This window comes from Talpa europaea (assembly GCF_964194135.1).
Source record: "Talpa europaea genome assembly, chromosome: 7".
Classification (NCBI taxonomy): Eukaryota; Metazoa; Chordata; class Mammalia; order Eulipotyphla; family Talpidae; genus Talpa; species Talpa europaea.
In genome coordinates, this window is record NC_140074.1 from 11,160,435 (window position 1) to 11,179,582 (window position 19,148).

At 57.1% G+C, this 19,148-nt stretch overlaps 1 protein-coding gene across 1 annotated transcript; it reads left to right on the forward strand.

Annotated features, from left to right (window-relative positions):
* Window positions 1-205: 205 nt before the first annotated feature.
* CNTFR (ciliary neurotrophic factor receptor) lies at window positions 206-17,192 on the forward strand (the record flags this gene model as incomplete). The annotated part of the gene is made up of 7 exons (XM_084237756.1): window positions 206-290; window positions 4,602-4,835; window positions 11,409-11,526; window positions 11,693-11,859; window positions 12,943-13,106; window positions 16,476-16,656; window positions 17,020-17,192. 7 exons carry the CDS (start codon window positions 206-208, stop codon window positions 17,190-17,192), a joined length of 1,122 nt encoding a protein of 373 aa, XP_084093882.1.
* Between the last annotated feature and the right edge of the window lie 1,956 nt (window positions 17,193-19,148).

Here is a 19,148-nt window from a genome sequence, read left to right on the forward strand (position 1 = left end):
CCTTTGCCTACGGATGCCAATAATGCTGCTTTCTACTGCTTGAGCCCCATTAAGAAGGGCATTTGGGGTCAAGGTGGCCTTGCCCTAGGACTGGGATTTCCCCATCTTGCTTGAGAACAGGGGGGCTCCCCAGGAGGTTCCTGCCTGGGCTGATGCTGCCCCTGCCCACCCCCCCACTGCCCTCTCCCCTCCTTTCTCCCAACAGATGGCCACTCCTGTCCCGTGGGCCTGCTATGCTGTGCTTGCTGCTGCCGCCGCTGTAGTCTACGCCCAGAGACACAGTCCACAGGGTGAGTGCCAGGGCGGGGACCGAGTGTGGGGGGTGTGCCCTCACCAGGCCCCACCCAGAGCTGAGTATGAACTCTTGTGTCATAGCTGCACACACTCATCCACGAGTCACACGCTGGCATATGCTGGCGTCATCACCCATGACTACCCAGTGGGACCTGAGTCCTGCGGCTCTGATATACAGGGTGACATCTGCATCGATGCCTCATGGGCACAGTCCTCTAGTCACTTCCAGGTCGTCCCATGCTGATGGCACCTCTGATTTGAGATGATCTGTGCCTGTTCCCACCAGGGTGGGCATAGAGTCCAGGCAGGTGGGATGGGAGTTTGGGGCCACTAGGGGCAGGGCACCTGTACAGTGTCTGGTGAAATGGGCTTCCCTGGGCATTTGTGGGGGTGCAGTGGGAAGCAATGAGAGATACTGGGCAAGGCTGCTGGTCCCTTCTGCCCATAGCCTTCTTCTTCTTTTTTTTTTTTTTTTAAAGATTTACTTATTTATGCAGACAAGAACTGGGGTGCAGGCCAGAGGTGTGGGAGGGGTGAGAGGATTCACCAGAGATAGAGTGGGGAGCAGAACAGGCAGATCTACTGAGATACACTGCTGAGGGGAGCAGCGGGCGAGACAGGAGGGGTCTGCTGTGCCATGTGGGTAGCTCCCTGGCTGGGGATTGAACTTGTGCTGCAGAGGCTGTGGACAGCTTCATAGCACAGCACTTTACCCCTTGAACCACCAGGGCAGCCCCTGCCCGTAGCCTTATTCTGAGGAAAATGGGGATAGAGATGGGACTGAAAATAAGGGGAGGGGGTGGGCAGGGTGACAAGTGAGAAAGTAGGCACACAACGGGAGGGGACAGGCCAATCAGCTGGAATGGCTGGAGGAAGCAGGGATCCCCTACCACTGGTCCCCTTTAAGGCAGTGTCCTCCACACAGCCCACACAGCAAGGAGCGGCGCCCCTGCTGGGGAGTAGGCACTCAGCTTGACCACCAGCCCTTCTACCGCATTTGAGGCAGCACCTCAAAATAGCCAGTACAAGATCTGACCTTAAAACTCCTTAAATAAGGATCCAAGTGGAAGCCTTTGGAAGGGGCCCCTCACCTGCCTCAGGTGGATAGAGGCTGCAAGGCTGGGGGCATTTCTGAGGGCTCAGGCACAGAGCTTTGTCCCTCTCAAGCCTCTAGGAGGGCAATGGAGCAATATTTTTTCCTTGTGAGACCCACACAAAGCCAAGAGACCGCCTGGCCTGCCCCAGAGCTGCTCCCCAGCGGGTCGGGCTCCTGTGTCAACCTCACCTGCCAGAGTCTGCCAGTGCTCTGTGCTGTGGCCCTGGCACCTGCACCAAGTGGAAAGGCAGAGCCACATGTGGCCAAGGCCCTCGGCAAAAGGCCGAATCTCTGAGGGTATGCGGGACGGTCCTTGCGCACTAAGCTGTGTCCTTGTGTGCTTGAGACCCATGTCCCTGCGTGAGTGCATTCCTCTATGGTTCTGTCCTTGTGGGCTCTGACACGGTCTGTCTCTGAGGAACTGTGCCTTTCATGGGGCTGTGTCCTTGTGGTCAAGACTGTTCCTCATGTATGATAGTTTGATAGTTCCGTTTTTGTCTCTTTGCGTGTCTGTGTCCACTGTGTCCCTGTGTGTGAGACCGGTCCTCGTGTGTAACTGTGCCTCTGGGTGATGCACCCTTCCCGTGCACGCTTGTGATCTCGGATCAGGTGTTACTCTCTCCGCAGTGGGACAGTGTCCCTGTGTGACTGTGTCCTGTGGATGGTTGTCCTGTGCTGTGGGCTTGTTCTTCTTTGTGGTGACTGTCCTCATCCTACGTGTGTGGCGATGTGAAGTTGCTTAGGATGCCCCAGGGGGCTGTTCCGGCATGTGGTCCCCATGTGAGCCCATGTATGCAGGTGTGAGTGAGCCGTCAGCTCTGTCCCTCTGTGTTCTCCATGTCCATGACCTCATCCTGTCTCTGTCTCTCATCCTGGCTTCTAACAACCTTTTCACAGCTGATTCCTTTGGAGCATTTGTCACCGCGTCAGGGCCAAGAACCCCATCCTCCCTCTGCTGCTTGATTTAATTTCTGAAATGGACAGCACATCAGTAGGGGCACCCATGGGGCGGGAGGAGAGCTGTCCAGAGACAAAGGATTAAATCACTGCCATGTTTGGAGCTGTTGCATGGCTGTGTGTATTGTCACTGTTGTGTTATTGTAGCAGTTGTGACGCTGTGTGATTGTCATGTCGTGTTGCCCCCTCCGCCTCGATTGTGGCCTAGAGTTGTCTTCTGTCATTGTGTTGTCATTTTCTTGTTCCTTCCCTGCCCTTACATCGTTGGTTTGTCATTGTTGTCAGGTTGTGTTTCCATTTTCTTTGCAAGACAGGCAAGGTGAGGTGGGAAGTGTGATTCTGTCTTCTCTCATATTTTTGTGCTGTTGTGTTTCCTCATCATGTGGCTGTTCCTGCCCCCCAGTCTTAAAGGGTCATATCGGGTCCATTATAGTTCTGAGCTGCTATTGGTCAGTGTTGATGTGTTGCCACTGGGACCATGATGGCCACGTCGCCTCCCAAACGGTCAGTTTTCAGCCTCCTGCTCAAGCAGCTGGATGCAAAGTCTGTTTGAGGGGGGGGTGCAGAGAGAGGGGCTTGGCATGTTTCCTGGAAGCTCCAGGTTTTTGGAAGAGAGGCAGGAGGGGGGCTTGATGGCTAGGGCTGGTGGGTTGTGGGGGGGGCTCTATGGTTTGAGCCTTGGACACTAGGCCTCTGGTCAGGGGGAGGCCCCATTCAGTCTCTGGTCCAGCCACACAGCTGTGGCCTCCAAGGCCCCCAGCCGCCGCCCTTCCGCCCTGTTCATCCTCCGCTCTACTGGTCCCAGGCCCCGCAGACAAGTGGTCAGGGCTGACTGGGCTTCCTGCTTCCCTCTCCTCAGACGGGGACAGAGAGGCGCAGAGAGGGGCAAGGCAGAGACAGGCCGCAGGGGAGAGGCCAGGCAACGCAGAGAGACCCCTGCACAGGCAGGCGACAGAGGCAGCAAACAGGGACAGATGTTCCGGCACAGACAAGTACTGGGGAGGGGGGTGTTGAGCAATGAAGGGAAGGGGGCGGCCAGCGACTTAGAGGGATCCCTACCCCCTGCAGTCCTGATGGTGTTAACAAGTCTAATTAAGAGGCCACTGGCCCAACTTAATTGGCTCGTTAACAGGAATTGCCTCTGAAAATCCCCCACCTCAGCGGGGTGGCTCTCTGGAGGGGAGATGTGAGCGAGTGTTAACGAGGGATCCCGCAGCCCCCCTAGCCTCCTCCCCCTTCGCCCCTTGCTCTTCCCTCCCACCCTCGCTCCACAGATCTGGCCCGGACCGGGGAAGCATCTGTCCTTCCAGGCTCGAGGGGCAGGATGAGAGTGTGGATTCGCACCTCCAGCCCTGCGCGCCTGCTGCTCTGCTGTTGTCTGGAGCTTGGTGGCTCTGACTCTCTCTGTCCCACTCACCTCCCCCACCCCGCGCTGCCTCTCGACAGGTGCTCCCGCCCACCCTTCCACTCCAGTCTCCTGGGCTCCGTCCATCACGCCTGGGTTGCTGAGGCCAGGCCTGGGGTTTGCTTTTGGCTCTGACAGGCCCCTCCTGGGGGTAGGAGAGGAATGGCCAGAGAGCTCACTCAGTCCCAGCTCTCCCCACCCCCACCCCCAGCAGTTCCTGCTTCACGAGGTTGACAGCTGCCAGGAGTTCCCTAGGGCTCCCGTGCTGGACCCTGCCCATTCTCCCTTCTGCTGCTGCCCTAGCTGGTTGGGGATGGGGGCGACTCGTCAGGGGGGCCCGAGTGGGGGAGAGGCTAGAGAAGCAGGACAGAAAGAGACAAGGATGGGGAAAAGAAAGAGCTGGGAAGGCAGAGACAGAGTTCAGCAGTGGGGCCCGAAGCACCAGCCTGCCTGGGTGGCAGATGTCAGCGACGGGAGCTGGGCTTGTTGATGGCAAGAGGTTAGGGTCATGGGGGTCAGGAAAACTTTTTAAAGGGTCAAAGGTGCAATCGGTTCTCCTCTGAGATCTAACTCCTCCCAGCACTTTATGCCAACTCACTCTCACACACAGAAGATCACGCATTTATACACACACGCGCAGATCTGGAGATTCTCGTATACCTGCACACTTGCACAGCCACAAAGAATTTTGCACATTCCTCTTCTCCAGACACACAGTCAGACACAGAGCCTCTCCTCGGCATTCACAGGCCTTAGCCCATTCACATTCCCTGGGGGAGCTCTGGGGGGTACTGGGGGGCAGGCCCGTGACCTGAGATGTTTGCCCTGTACCTTCCCTATCCCCCACAGAGGCACCGCACGTGCAGTACGAGCGCCTGGGCTCAGATGTGACGCTGCCATGTGGGACAGCAAACTGGGATGCGGCCGTGACGTGGCGGGTGAATGGGACAGACCTGGCCCCTGACCTGCTCAACGGCTCTCAGCTCGTGCTCCGTGGCCTGGAACTGGGCCACAGCGGCCTCTACGCCTGCTTCCACCGTGACTCCTGGCACCTGCGCCACCAAGTCCTGCTACATGTGGGCTGTAAGTGTTGCCCCAACCCCTTGTCCTACTTCCCACTTCACTTAAGGGGCTTGTACTCAAGGACCCTGTGGCATGGGGCGGGGCTATAACCCCCTAACCCTTGCTTCTGATCCTGTCCTAGCCTGCTCTTCTGACATCTGAGCCCAGTCTTGCCCACTGAGTCTGGATCCCTGGGCATCTTGCTCATGTATGCCCCACCCAGAGGACTCTAAGATCCTGAGCTCCTGCTCCCTGTGACAGGATGGGCTGAGGAGGGCTGGCAGGGCACCCCCCCATCTGGGACCTGGTCAGGAGGAATCCCAGGGTCACAGCTCCAAGCTGGAGTGGCCAAACTTCACTCTCACAGGGCTGGTCATAAGGCCCTTTGGGAGGAAAATGGGGTATGTGGTTATGTAGGCAAAGGTGTGGGCACTGGGAGTGATCTGGAGAAGGAGGAAGACTTCCTGGAGTCGGAGGCACATGGAGACTTGGAGGATCTGGAAGATACATTGAAAAAGTCATTTCTGGCAGAGAACTAAGTGTGACTGTAGGCCTTAGAGGCTGGAAGGGCATGAAAAGGTCCTCGAAGCTTTTCACTGTGGGGAGAAGAAGCAGGTTGGATGAGGCAGGAAGCCAGGGCTGGAAGGAGGCAGTTGCTGGAAGGCAGAGGAGTTGATGAAGATCTGGCCATGGACTTGGGGAAGTTGAGAGGGAGCAGTTGGACCTTTAGGAGGTGGTGATGTTGGAGGTGGGGAGGACAGGACAGTAGAGAGCAGCCAGGAGTCGAGGCAGCCAGTGGTGCCAACATGGCAGGAGACGAGGTGGAAGGGTCTGCTGCAGGGGAGGGTAGCATGTTCCATTGGGGACAGTGTCTTGGTTGTGTTTCCTGAGACTCAGGTCCCAAGATGGAAAGTCATGTGAATCCCTGTGCAAGTAGTTTATTGGGCAGGTGACAGAAACGCCGGAAGGGAATGGGAGAGGGATAGGAAAAGAAAATGAGCCATTAACAGCTCTGCTGTTACTTCTGGGCACAGGGAGTGGAATCCCCTTCGGAACTCTGGGAGCCCATGCCCCTCCGAGTCTCTCTGCCTGCGGGGGCAGGGGCTCAGAGGCTTACACAGGAGTTCCTGCTCTCCTGGCTCACCAGAGTCTCCTGGGCGGGGGTGGGGATGCTTGCATTCCCCAGCACTTTTGGCCCAATGCCGAAGCTTCTGCAGGCAGTGCAGGCTTTGGTGGCCAAAGAAAGCTCTTAGGCAAATAACTGCAGAAGCGGACAGTGGGTATGGGTGAGGGATCTGCGGCATCACCGACGTGGGAGGTAGACCTTGGATTGGGGTTCTCTGGGGACAACCGGGAGTTGCTGGCTGATAGCCAGTAGATCTGAGGGTCAGTGGCACAGGTCAGAGCACCTGTGCGAGATATGGGGGTTTGGGGGATTAGTGAGCAACAAGGCCACTGAAGGGGGTAAGATGACCGTGGAAGAGACTGTGGGGTAAGGAGAGAAAAGGACCCCAAAGTCATTGCCATCTAAGGGGTTGATGGAAAGAAAAATGAGCCACAAGAAGAGGTAAAGAACCAGCAGGAAAGTAGGGGAGAGTAAGTGAATGTGGTTGGAAGAGCGGTCAAGAGAAGTGCAGACGGTGAGGTTGGTGCTGAGCGTCAGCTGGGTGGGTGGGCGCCTACGTACTGACAGTAGATCCTCTGAAAATGTTTCCATCTCTGGCCTCATCCTGACTGGGTGATGTACGCCCCACTCTCTGAAGATGGTTTCTTTACTCGCTGGGAACCCCTGAGGGGAGAAAATGCTTGAGGGGGCAGGCTTTGCCCAGTGTCCTCCACAGGGACAGTTACCACTAGCAGGGTAAGAGTGGAGGAGAAAGTATGTTTTGCTGGTGATGTTCCTTTCCTCACAGAAAGACCTTTTTTGTGTTTAAACTGGAGAATGGCGTTTGTACCCAAGTGTCTTAGTTGCAAGGCAAGGATGAAGCGACCCTTGAAGGCAGTTTGAGAAGCATAGGATCAGCCCATGTGAGCCCTCCCTGGCCCTCCACAGGCCCCATCAGAAGAGGGGCACTCAGCCTAACCCCACACCCTTACCCGGGGGAAAAGGCCATATGTTGAGTGCCGTAGAAGATGGATGAATTCAACTTGGCACCGCTTACCCATGCCCCTGTCTTCTCAGTTTGAAGAAAGGGCCTGGACAAGGCAGGCCATGATGGGTTGGGCATTGGTGACCTTGGGCTGCCATCCTTAACGGCTTGATCTTCTTTGAGAAGGCCTTGGAGGGAACTGGACCTAGAAGTAACGCCTGTAGTTCAGACCTATGGGACAGCTGCCCAGTCGTGACCAGAACCCAGACCTTTAATATACGATGCTGACCACTCCCCCTGTTCTGCCTGTCAGGGGAGAGCTGACCAGGAATTGTCTGTAGCATTAGTAACAGGTACTTACCTCTCATTGCCTTATTTCCTTCCAAAGAGCTGGTCAGAGGACTAGGGGACATTAATCATGATTGCCTCAATCACTTCATATTAGTAACAAGAGACTGGGTTTGGCAACACTCAATATCAAATTATCCTTCTTGCCAACTCTCAGAACAGAGCAGAGTTACCCCTGATTTGTGGATCATTCAAATCGACCATTATTTAATATTTATCCTAAATATAACATTTTCATGCCTGTATTTCCAAAGGAACCCGATCACAAAAGTATTCTGTTGAAAGTTCCCTTAACTAGGCAGATCCCTGGACGTTTTTCTCCTGGTCTGCCTTCCTGCCCTCAGCTGGAGACTCACAGAGGGCAGTTCTGGGCAGCCCCCTGACCTGATAATGAAAGCGCACACTGGGATTCCTTTCAGGGGAGCCCTTTGTTTACTAGATATGGATGATTGAATACTATTCTGATTTTAAGCTAAAACACATCAGAGATTGACTGATTTTTTAAAAAGATTTATTTATTTATGCGTGCAAGAGCTGGGGTACAGGCCAGAGGCGTGGGGAGTGAGAGGATTCACCAGAGACAGAGTGGGGAGCAGAACAGGCAGAATGACTGAAATACACTGCCGAGGGGAGCAGCGGGCGAGACAGCAGAGGTCTGCCATGCCATGTGGGTAGCTCCCTACCCGGGGATGGAACTCATGCTGCAGTCGCTGTGGATAGCTTCATAGTGCTGACGCTTAACCCCTTGCACCACCAGGGAGGCCCAGAGATTGACTGATTTTAGATGGATAATTCCTTGTCCAGTTTTAAAATATTTTTATTTGATTGGTCACCACGGGAACTCCAGACCCCCTGGGTCAGCACCATCTTCCCCTCAGCCTTGTTTGGCTGGGAAGGAAAAAGCAGCTTGTGGTTGAAGATGATGATGTCTGGGGAGAAAAGATGGTGGGAGGCAGGAGGGCGGCATTTGGGAGTCCAGAAGTTGAGGTCCCCGGAGGGATGTCATGAGGGATGCCGATGCCCTGGACCTCGAATGCCAGGCAGGAAGAGCAGCATGGGTGGGGCCTGGGCAGGGCTGGAGCTGGAAGGGTCACCCTGCCCCACCCAGCCTGATCTGGCCTGGCCAGGGGTGTGGGCAGCCTGCCCTGCCTCCCCTCTGGGCCGGCAGGCAGACCTCGTGCGTGCCGGGGGCTCCAGCCCAAGCGGGCTGGCGAGATGAGAGGAAAAACATGCGGTTTGGTGGGCTGGACATGGAAAAACAAGCCAATTAGGAGGAAAACAAACAAATCCCAGGCCAGCAGGGGCACACGCACGCAGGCACACGCACACACAGCCCCGAGTGGGACCCAGGGACACTGCCACAGACTGACATCGTCACTTAGGCATTTCAGAAACCCCCGCAAGGGGCACCCCAGGATGCCCCGGCATCAGCAGCATGCCTGGACGCCCGGAGAGTGATGTGTTACGTATGTGTGCGAGGCTTTGCTCACACACTCCCTCTAACATGAGCTCACATGGTGTTCTGCTCATACAGGCGAACACATTTGGCATTATGGGCACCCCCACACCCACAGTTCAATGGATACATTCAGGCATAGGCTCAGCTCCTGTGGGTGTCTCAGGTGGGTGGTCTTGCTGTCACTGCTTCAGACCCACAGGTGCAGGTACGTCACACACCAGACAACCTGGAGTCAAACGGCCTCGCCCTGAGCCTCACAAGCACAGTCACCCTGGCACACAAGCCTCCGGTCACACCGCCGCACGTCACACGACTCCCCAGAATCAGTCACACACACAGCCCCTCGGACTCACACACACAGCCTCACGATTGCAGCGTCTTAAAAACAGCTTCTCCCTGACTCGAGGCGCACACACCACAGGCCTCCTGATCGTACACTGTCCCACAACCTCACACTTGGTGTCTCACAGCACCCCCATCTCCGCCCACCCGGCCCCTCAGCTGGGCTCCAGCTGCAGCAAGTCACTCCTTTTCTTCCTTTTCTTTGTTTTTCTTTCCTCCTTTTCCCTCAGAGAAACCTGGTCCCTGTCAGGAAACCCAAGCCCTTCCCTGCTCAGGGCCCAGGGCCAGGCAGGAGTAGCCAGATGACAGACAAAGCCCTGCCTGGCCCCCCGGCCCCCCATGACCTACCCAGTGAGAGAGGGGAACCAGATCGAGGGGGAGGCTGGAGGGGGAGTGGTCTGAGGGAGGAGGTCTGTCGGAGGGGAATGGAGGAGGTTGGTCAAGAAGGAAGCTGGCAGGGGGTGGGGGCCTGTGAGTCCAGTGCCATGGCCCGCTCTGCCCTCCGAAGAGCCCCAGGTGGCAGGGAGCTGACTCTGCAGGCTTCAGTCCACCCTCCCACCCCGCCTAGCACCCTTCTCCTTTGAAGCTGGGGGTAAGGGGGGTGGCGGCAGGAGGGGGGAGTGGAGGCTTCTTGGCTGGCCGACCTCAGAATGTCCTTTCCTCCTGGGGTGGCTGCCAACTCTGGCCTGGCCCACAGGCCCCCACAAGGCACTTCCTGTGTCCTTGGCCGCCCCCCACCCCACCCCCGCACCTCTGCGCCCCTGGGCAGATAGGAGGGGTAGGGGAGGCACACAGGATGAACATGGAACAGACACAAGGTAGTCATGAGGCCCGAACGGCTTCCCAGGGGAGACAGAGGGCGGTGGGCAGAATGCAGAACCCCTCGTGGGGGTTCAGCTGGGCTCTGGCACTCTCCTGCAGGCCAGGGGCATGGAAGAGCCTCTGCCCACAGTCTAGCCCACTCCACCTGCTCCATCCAAGCTTTCCTGTTGCCTTTCTGACCCCTTCATCTCTCCCTGTGCAAAGTCAAATAGGGCCTTGGGGGTTCTGCCCCGCACACATCCTGGACATGCACATATAGTCACTCACAATCATGTGCACACGGAGATGAGAGACCGTGGCGCCCCGTGTGTCACCAGGGCCACTCGGCAAGCATAGACATGCATTCCCCTTACGTCCCTGGCTTATTGAGCTGCCCCCCCCCATTTCCTGTCCACCTGTCAGGCAGAGGGCGAGGGGGGGCACGGGAGGGGGGTGTCAGTGTCCCCGGAGCCACAGACGGACATTCCTTGCCTGGGTCAGATCACAGAAGCTGCCTCCTTCCAGGAACCTGAGCCGGCTGTCCTCACGCCTTGCCCAATGCCTGAGGGTGGGACAGCTGGGCTAAGTGCTCACAGCAGCAAAATGAGTACAGTTAGACAGCAGAAAAGACTGCCAGGGGTGTGTGGGGGGGTCACGTAGGTGGATGCCTCCATCCAGGAGGTTAGTCCTAGCTCTGGCTTGCTGCGTAACCCCAGGCAGGCAGGTCTCTGTCCCGCTCTGGGCCTCCACATCCAGAGTGGAGGCCGCTGCTGACCGTGTAAAGGGCGTCTTGTGATAGAGAAGCTGGGGGCTGGGGCTGGGGAAGGTACACACTAAGGGAACAGCAGCTTCTTTGCAACAGGCATGTGCACACATACAAACATACATGGACATGCACCCTGATTGTCATGCACATAGATGTTCCTACCCATCTGCCCACATTCCAAATGGGGTCACTCTCATCTGTCACACAGACACACGTCACATATACCCGTGCATGCAGACACATACACACACCAACAGCTTCCCTGTGTTCTTGTTCCTGTGGAACCGCAGGCCTGTCCTCGTGTTTCTCAGTCTCTGCTGAGGGAAAACCTAGGGTGTCTCTTGTCCGGAGAGTAACCATCATCACCCCAGGAACCAGGGGATCCAGTCAAGAGCCTCCTCGGCCTCTGTCCTCTGTTGCAGTCTTCCTCTGGGAATGGACACAGTGTGGCTGGAGATGTTGCTGGTGGGACTGATCACCCCCAACATCACCTACATCCTGTGATTGATGAGCTGAGGCCCACAAGCCCCTGCTCCCCACAGTTCCTGCCTCTATTGAGCAGGTGGGGGGGGGGTTCCCTCTCCTAGCCCTTGTTTTTCTTTAATTAAACATCTGGCTCTCTGTGGCCTGGGAAGCCTCAGACCCTCGCTGACAGCCTCCCCCCAACCTCTGGCATTGCTGATGGGTTGAAGGGGGAGAGCTGGGGTTCTGGGGCCCACCTGTCCCCACACTAGTACAGGGGACTGGGGGCTCCACAAATGCCCTGACCATGCTATCTTTACCCTCAGTGCCGCCGCGGGAGCCTGTGCTCAGCTGCCGCTCCAACACTTACCCCAAGGGCTTCTACTGCAGCTGGCATCTGCCCACCCCCACCTACATCCCCAACATCTTCAATGTGACCGTGCTGTGAGTAGACGTGCCTGTGACTGGTTCCAACCCTGACCTCTGACCTCTGCCTGCCCCACACCATGCCTCCCTCCAGACCCTAGCCCAGCCTTGGGCTTGACCTTCCAGCAACCTCTGCCCGTCTTGACCCTTGTTAGTAACAGTGCCTGGGCCTCACCCTCCCCAGGCACGGCTCCAAAGTTATGGTCTGTGAGAAGGACCCGGCCCTCAAGAACCGCTGCCACATCCGCTACATGCACCTGTTCTCCACCGTCAAGTACAAGGTCTCAATAAGTGTCAGCAATGCCCTGGGCCACAACGCCACAGCTATCACCTTCGACGAGTTCACCATTGGTGCGTGGGGAGGGGGTTCTCTGCTGCATACTCCAGTGAGTGTGTAAGTGGATGTGTGCCAAAAGTGTATGTGTGCATTGGTGAGGATGTTCACACGTGCACAGGTATATGTGGCATGCATGTACATGTGCACACGTGTGCATGGCTTGTATATACCTGTGACCATGCAAGTGAATGTCCTTGACCTGCAAGGCTTGAGAGACCTCTCCCGCAGCTCTTCCCATCTCTGGCTCCCAGAGCTTGCAGGAGGGGGAGGGGGGACAGGCTGGGCCAGACCCTTGTGCAGCTGCAGCCTCCACACACACATACACACCCCCACCACGCTAATGGCTTCCTTACGGCCTGTGATGAATGAGGTGTCAGAACAGGAGACAGGACTGGGACAGATACTGCCCTCCCCTCCCCCATCCCAGCCAGACCCTCTGCCTGCCCCTGCCCCATCCCAGCCAGACCCTTTGCCCGCTCTTACCTCATACCCGCTAGACCGTCTGCCTCTTTCTGTCCCATCCGAGCCAGATCCTTTGCCTGCCCTCCAACCCCCACCCTTTGGCTGGGTCGTCAACCAGACTATTTCGACGTGAGCTAGGCCCTAAGATGTAGGTGGGATGTTCCCGCCTACCTGTAACCCAGATCTGCAATACCTGCGGATTGTCTTTTAACCTTGACCCACAGGGAAGCTTCAAACCATAACTCTTCCAAGGGAGGCCAGATTGGAACTGGAAAAAGTTGAGATGAAAAGCCAGGCTTGGGGTGGGGGGTAGGATACTGCTGCAGGAGGGGGTATCCAGGTGACAGTGGGGTCATGTCAGTAGTTGAGAAGCTGATCATCATGATGATGGGGTGAAGTTTGGCATGTTGAGCTCTTGAGCTGGTGACAGTGACCATAGTGACAGTCAGTGGTGATGATGGGAATGTCAGAGGTGAAAGTAACGAGGTGGTTGTTAATGGTGGTTGCCACAACAGGGATGGCACCCGTGATGAGAATGGTTGGTGGTGTGAGATGGTGGACATGGTGGCTGGTGTTGACAAAATGGGGTCGTTTCCAGAAGTTAGTGAGGTAATGAAGCTATGTTTCCTGAACAGTGAAACCCGACCCGCCAGAAAATGTAGTAGCCCGGCCAGTGCCCAGCAACCCTCGCCGGCTAGAGGTGACGTGGCAGACCCCCTCCACCTGGCCAGACCCTGATTCCTTTCCTCTCAAGTTCTTTCTACGCTATCGACCCCTCATCCTGGACCAATGGCAGCATGTGAGTGTCCGCCCTGCCCAGCCCTGCCCAGTCCCAAGTGCCTGAGTCAGCCACACAGCCTGGGAGGCACCCATATCCTGCCAGTGGCTACTCTGGTGTGAAGCCTGAGGGCACTCAGGGAAGCTTTGGGGCGGGAGGATGGAGGAACCAGGTGGTCTGAGGGGATGGATGGAGCTGAGGAAGGTGTCTTGATCTAAGGACCTTAGGGCTTCCCTTGACCCCCATTAGTGCAGTGGAGGTACATCTGTCTTTGTGGCTCCCAGAGTAGTGGAAGAAAATGCTGGAAGGGAGATGGCAGGACAGGTAGTGTTTCCCTCCCCTTAGCTCTGGCTCTGAACCCTGGTCAGGCCTCTCCCTCTGGGGCTCTGTCCCAGGCTCTAACCTGTGCTGGACCCAAGGGGCAGGACAGCCCCTGTCCTCAAGGATATACACATGGGCTCAAGGGGTCAGGATCAGGCAGTGGAGTCAAGCAAGCTTGGTCCAGACTGTGAATTCAGGCTGTAACATGTACCAGGGCTCTAAAGTCAGATCTCTCTTAGCACTTGGCTTAAGGTTACTGGTGAGAAGATGGCCAGGGCTAGGAAAGAAGCAGCGGACAAGAGCATTATGGGGTCAGTCTGTAGTGTGGGATATTGCTCAAGCTATGACAGAGAGCTCTAGGGAGCAGCCAGGGATTTGGGCAGACTTGAGACTCTCTCCCTTGAGCGTTCTGGGCCCATAGGGTTGTGGGCCTCTGTCTGACCCATGAGGTCTGTGAGGTAGAATTGGAACTTGGGAGGGTGCTCCACAGGGCAACCCTGACTGACTGACTTCAGGGGGCCAACCTGTGCCCCAACACATTCACTAGCCTCCAGCCCCATCTCATACCCCCATCCTGGCTGGCCTTTAAAGTGCATAATTGGATTCCAGGGCGCCTGTCCGGGCTGCAGGCCTGGCCCCCACAAAGGCTCACACGCTCACATGTTCCCTGACAGAGTCCGGAGTCCCTCCCGCCTGGCCAGCTGCCCAAGCCTAATGCATTGCTAATAACCAGGGTCTAGTTTCACAAGCCCCCCTCCCCCGCTAACGAGCTACAGGCAGCAGCCCCGCGCGTCGCAGCGCACACGCCTTGCAGTGGACCTGGCACACCGCCCACCACACACATGGGAACATGCACGTACACACGTGGTCCCCAGCAGGAACCATGCTCCATACACACATACATGTGACCAACATGCCATGATCATGCACTGACATACATGAACAGAGCTGACCCCCGCCCCCCATGCTTATGTGGATCGAGCAAGACCTTGGGCTCCATGACAAGAACATGTGTGGCCTGTGCTAGCCCTGCCCCGTGTCTCATTGGCATTGTGGTTGGCTAGATTTATGGCTCTTCTGAATAGGAGTTTTGCTCTGAACAGATTTTACTCTCCCTGATCTTTGATCTTGAAGAGAGGCAGGTGTCATTGGGAGGGGTTGTGGAAGAGGAAGCAGAGACATACATCACTAGGTTTTCAGGAGGAAATGAGAGATGGAGGCTAGAAATTGCTCAAGAACGGTTCGCCATGAGGTCTGGCAGGGTCTGTACCAGTATCAACAAGGGGAAGGCTAGTCCTGGGACCCAGCATGGGTTCCCTGCATCTTCTGCTTCTGCCCTAACTCATCGGAGAGGCTGGCAGGGCATGTCTGACACCTGCTGCAGCAGACCCAATGGAGGACTCTGACGAGGTGGATGCCAGCCACTAGGGAATTCCTGCCAATTGAGGAGCCATTCTCTCAAGGAGGTGGATTAAAGGGATCGGTGACAACCTAGTAAGAAGCACCCAGGCCCAAGAGATGTGGCTGCTAGGAGCATTGAACTCCTGGGCCACCTTCTGAGAGGTACAGTGCCCACCACAAACCCACCAATGAGGTGGTGGTTTGATCTGCTCCCCAAGGCTCTCTCCCTTTGGGGAAAGACAGATGTGAAGATCTGAGGGATGGGAAGGAGGTACCTGGGTGGGGAGTAGGGTGGGAGGAGGCTGAAGGAGCTCAAGCTACTCAATCAGAGGTCTTCTTTGCAGAGCAGAAGGGGACTGGGACCCACTGGGCCCAACTCTAGGAGAGGAGGGTCTCTGAGGCCTGCCCATCTTCCAGGGCTGGGAATAGGACTTACTGAGCCCAGAATGGCCCACACCCTGACCCTGATCTTTGCCAGTGCCTTCCAGCTCAGAGCCACAGGGGCTTCCCAGTTGTAACCCAGGAACAAGTGGAGGGGGAGCGAGCTCACACGTAGCAACACACGGACACACATGTGTATATACTCACAGCCTGTCAGGCCAGGTAGCCCAGACCCGTTTTCTGGGGGGAGAGGATTGGAACAGGGACCAAAAAAGCCCCGAAGCCAGACGTGGCCCAGAGCAGCCCCCCCTCCGCCCCTGCCGGCTGCCCCTGTTTACGAGGCGGCTTAATGAGGCAGCGGGTGCCGCTGAGATGAACCAGAACCCAGCCTGGGCCTGGGAGGGGCGCCGGACAGGCAGGCCAGCCTGGAGGGCTGGGGGGAGACCAGCAGGATGGGGCAGGCGGGGCGGGGGTGGGGTGGCGATGCTTCCAGAGGAAATGGAGCAGCTGTCCTGCTGTCCTGCTGCTCTCGGAGCTGCCCTCTCCCGCCCCTTTCTGCCCCGAGCAAGGCAAGAACCACACTGAGGCCTTCCCGAGGGGGCCGAGCGGGAGCCCTGGCCGGTGGGTACAGTGGGTGTCTGGGAGCCCAGGCCCATGATAATGACAGAGCTGGCTGAAGTCTGGTGCTTACCCCGTGCCCGAGTCCTCATTACAGCCTCATGAGATAGATCGTTAACACCATTTTACAGATGAAGACCGCAAGGCGCGTGGAAAGTAAGCAGCTTGGTCACCTAACTAGTGGGGGACAGAGCCAGAAGTTGGACTCGGGCAGCCTAACTCCATGCCTGTGTTTTTAAACAGCTTCTTGATGAGAGGGCAGCGCACCACCTTCCCTCTCGCTGTTATTCCTGCCGCCGCCAGGCGGGACTGAGGTCAGGACTCAGGCCGAGTTGGGGGGAAATTGGGAGGACAGCAGAGCCCAGAAACTAAGCGAAGTCATCCTTATTCTCCCCTGGGAGTGCTTCTGGTTTCCTTGAAAATGTCCTTACTCTTCTTCAGGGACATCTTCACCTCCTCAAGGGTCTCCTCCCCGACCTGGCTTCACGCAGCCTGTGGGAATATTCTTGTACCCCCACTTCCCCCGGGGCTGTCCTCACTCCCTCCAAGGTGTCTTCGTTCTTCCCCTGCCCCCTCAGAAGGGTTCACATTTCCTCTGGGGGTGCTTCACTCTCCTGACTCCAGTGGGTGTCCTCGCCCCTCCCCCGTGCCCCCGTGGTCCGACTGCAGGTGGAGCTGTCTGACGGCACAGCGCACACCATCACAGACGCCTATGCTGGGAAGGAGTACATTATCCAGGTGGCGGCCAAGGACAACGAGATCGGGACGTGGAGTGACTGGAGCGTGGCTGCCCACGCCACACCCTGGACTGAGGAGCCCCGACACCTCACCACCGAGGCCCAGGCCCCGGGTGAGCCTCCCCTGCCCTGCCCCTGTGCTCTCGGTCGGCCTGCACTGTTGCCTGGCTCTGACCTGCCCCCTCCATCTCCTCCTGGGACTTGGAGACTGGGGGTGGCCACACTCTGTCCACCCCTGCTGTTCCTGGTCTCGCTGTCTAGGTGGGAGCCATTGTCTGAAGGGGTCATCTGTGGGCCTTCGGGAAGCAGGTTCTGCTTGATGGGGGAGGCAGAGCATATCAGAGAGAGGAGGCAGGGGCTCTCAGATGGGGGAGGCAGCACCCATCTGACAGTGGAAGCAGGAACAGTATGCTTTGGGAACCCCCAGATCAGGGTGGGACCCCAACCCTGCCCTGAGTTTCCCCCATGCTCCCCAGAGACCACGACCAGCACCACCAGCTCACCGGAGCTCCCGCCTACCACGAAGATCTGTGACTCTGGGGAGCAAGGCAGCGGCGGAGGACCCTCTGTCCCCTTCTCGATCAGTGTCCCTGTCACTCTGGCCCTGGCTGCCGCCGCCGCCACTGCCAACAGTCTCCTGATCTGGTAAGCCAAGTGAAACCAGGTGGCCAAGTGACCGCCCTGTCTGTCCGTACGGGCGGCCCCCCCACCCCACCTTTTTTCCTCATGGCCCCCCTTGCTCTGTCTCCCCAGAGCCCGGCATCCCGTGAGGACAATGCCAGCGCACCTGCAGAGGAGCAGGAGGCCGGAGCTGAGCCCGCAGACCCCGGTTTCTATTTTGCACACGGGCAGGAGGACTTTCTGCATTCTCTTCAGACACAATTTGTAGAGACCCCGGCAGGCCCGGGCCTGCCTCCCCCCACCCCAGGCCCACCACACCACACCGGCCCTCGCTCCCTCAGGGGAGGTGGACCATGCAGCTAACCCACCCACCAAAGACCCCAACCCTACCCTTATCCTTATCCTGCCCCCTCGGGCTGGACCCTCCAATGCCAGCGACTCCCAGGAGAACTTGGGGGGCCTGAGGGGAACCCCTCACACCCACAGTTTCTCCTCCTGCCCCAGCCTCCTGTCTGTCCCAGGGTCTCTTTTGCCACCATCAGATTATAAGCTCCTGACACTGGGGGGGCCCAGCCATCCCCCTCCCCCCAGCGCCCACACTTTTCAGTCCCCCACCTCTGCTCCTGTTTTGTACAACCCTCCCCTTCCCCTGCTCCCCCCCCACAGTATTTAATGTCCTGTCAGTCCCTTCTAGTCTGACTCAATGGTAACTTGCTGTATTTGAATTTTTTATAGATGTATATACAGGGGTGGGGGGGTGGAGGGGTTCTCATTAAATGTCATCATTTCATGAGTCCTTGGAATAGACTTTGAGAGGGTACCCCCTTCCAGGGCTCTCTCCCTCCAGGTCTGAAGGAGAGAAGAAAAACAATAGTTGGAGAGAAAATTCTCCACGTATGTTGGGGGAGGCAGTTCAGCTCTCAGACAGATGTGTCTGCTTCTGTGGGGGATAGGATTCCCTGGAGGCCAGGGGCAACATTTGAGAGAATGAGGGGTGTCGGTGAGGCAGGCCCCACATGGGATTGTCCCATCAGTTCTGGAGGAGACTGAATCCTGGCAGGGCAAAGGCCTGTCAAGGGCTGTCACTGGAGCTGCCTTCCCTGAGTGCCCAGGCGTAAGCTCTATTCACAGGAGCAGAGAAGCAAGAAAGTGAGCTTCAATTCATGGGGTGGTGGGGTAAGGGGAGTCGTCCTTGCCATCCGGGAGACATGGGCCAGGGGTTTTAGCACATCAGGCAACAGGGTTTGGGCCGAAAGCTGGGCTACAAGGTTTACCCCAGGATTACATTGTAGTTAGGGCTAGGCAGGACAGGGATTTGCCTTAAAGGGTGTTCAGTCTTTGGCTCAGCTCCATACCCTCCAGTCCCCAAACTGGGACCCCAGGGATCCTTTGATTTCTCCTCAAAGGAGAAGAGAACCCCAGCTGCCTCAGGCCTGCTCAGATTCAGCCCCCCTATTGAAGTAGTCATCTCACAGCAGTGCCTTACCTGAGAATTTCTGGGGCTGGGGGCACCTTGGCAGGGACTGCTGACCTGGGAGTGGGTCAGAGCCCCAGCCTGGGAAGCCCGGCTCCACTTAGCTCTGGTGACTAGAGCAAGAAGGGAGAGGACGAGCCAAAGCTATGAACACTGACCCACACATAGGAAGGTCCTCCCCGATACACACTCCCCTCACTTACTGAGCCCACATATCCATTCAGCCACTAGCCCCCCTACACCTCTCTCCGCAACCTCCCCCACCAATTCAGATTTATTTATTTATTTATTTATTTATTTATTTATTTATTTATTTATTTATACAAGCACTGGGTACAGTCAGAAGCGCGGGAGGGTGAGAGAATTCACCAGAGCCAGAGCGGGGAGCAGAGCAGGCAGAAGGACCGAAGTACACTGCTGAGGGGAGCAGCGGGCGGCAGGAGAGGTCTGCGCGCCATGTGGGACCCTCCTCTGGTGGCCGGGGAGCAGCCAGGGATCGAACTGGCACTG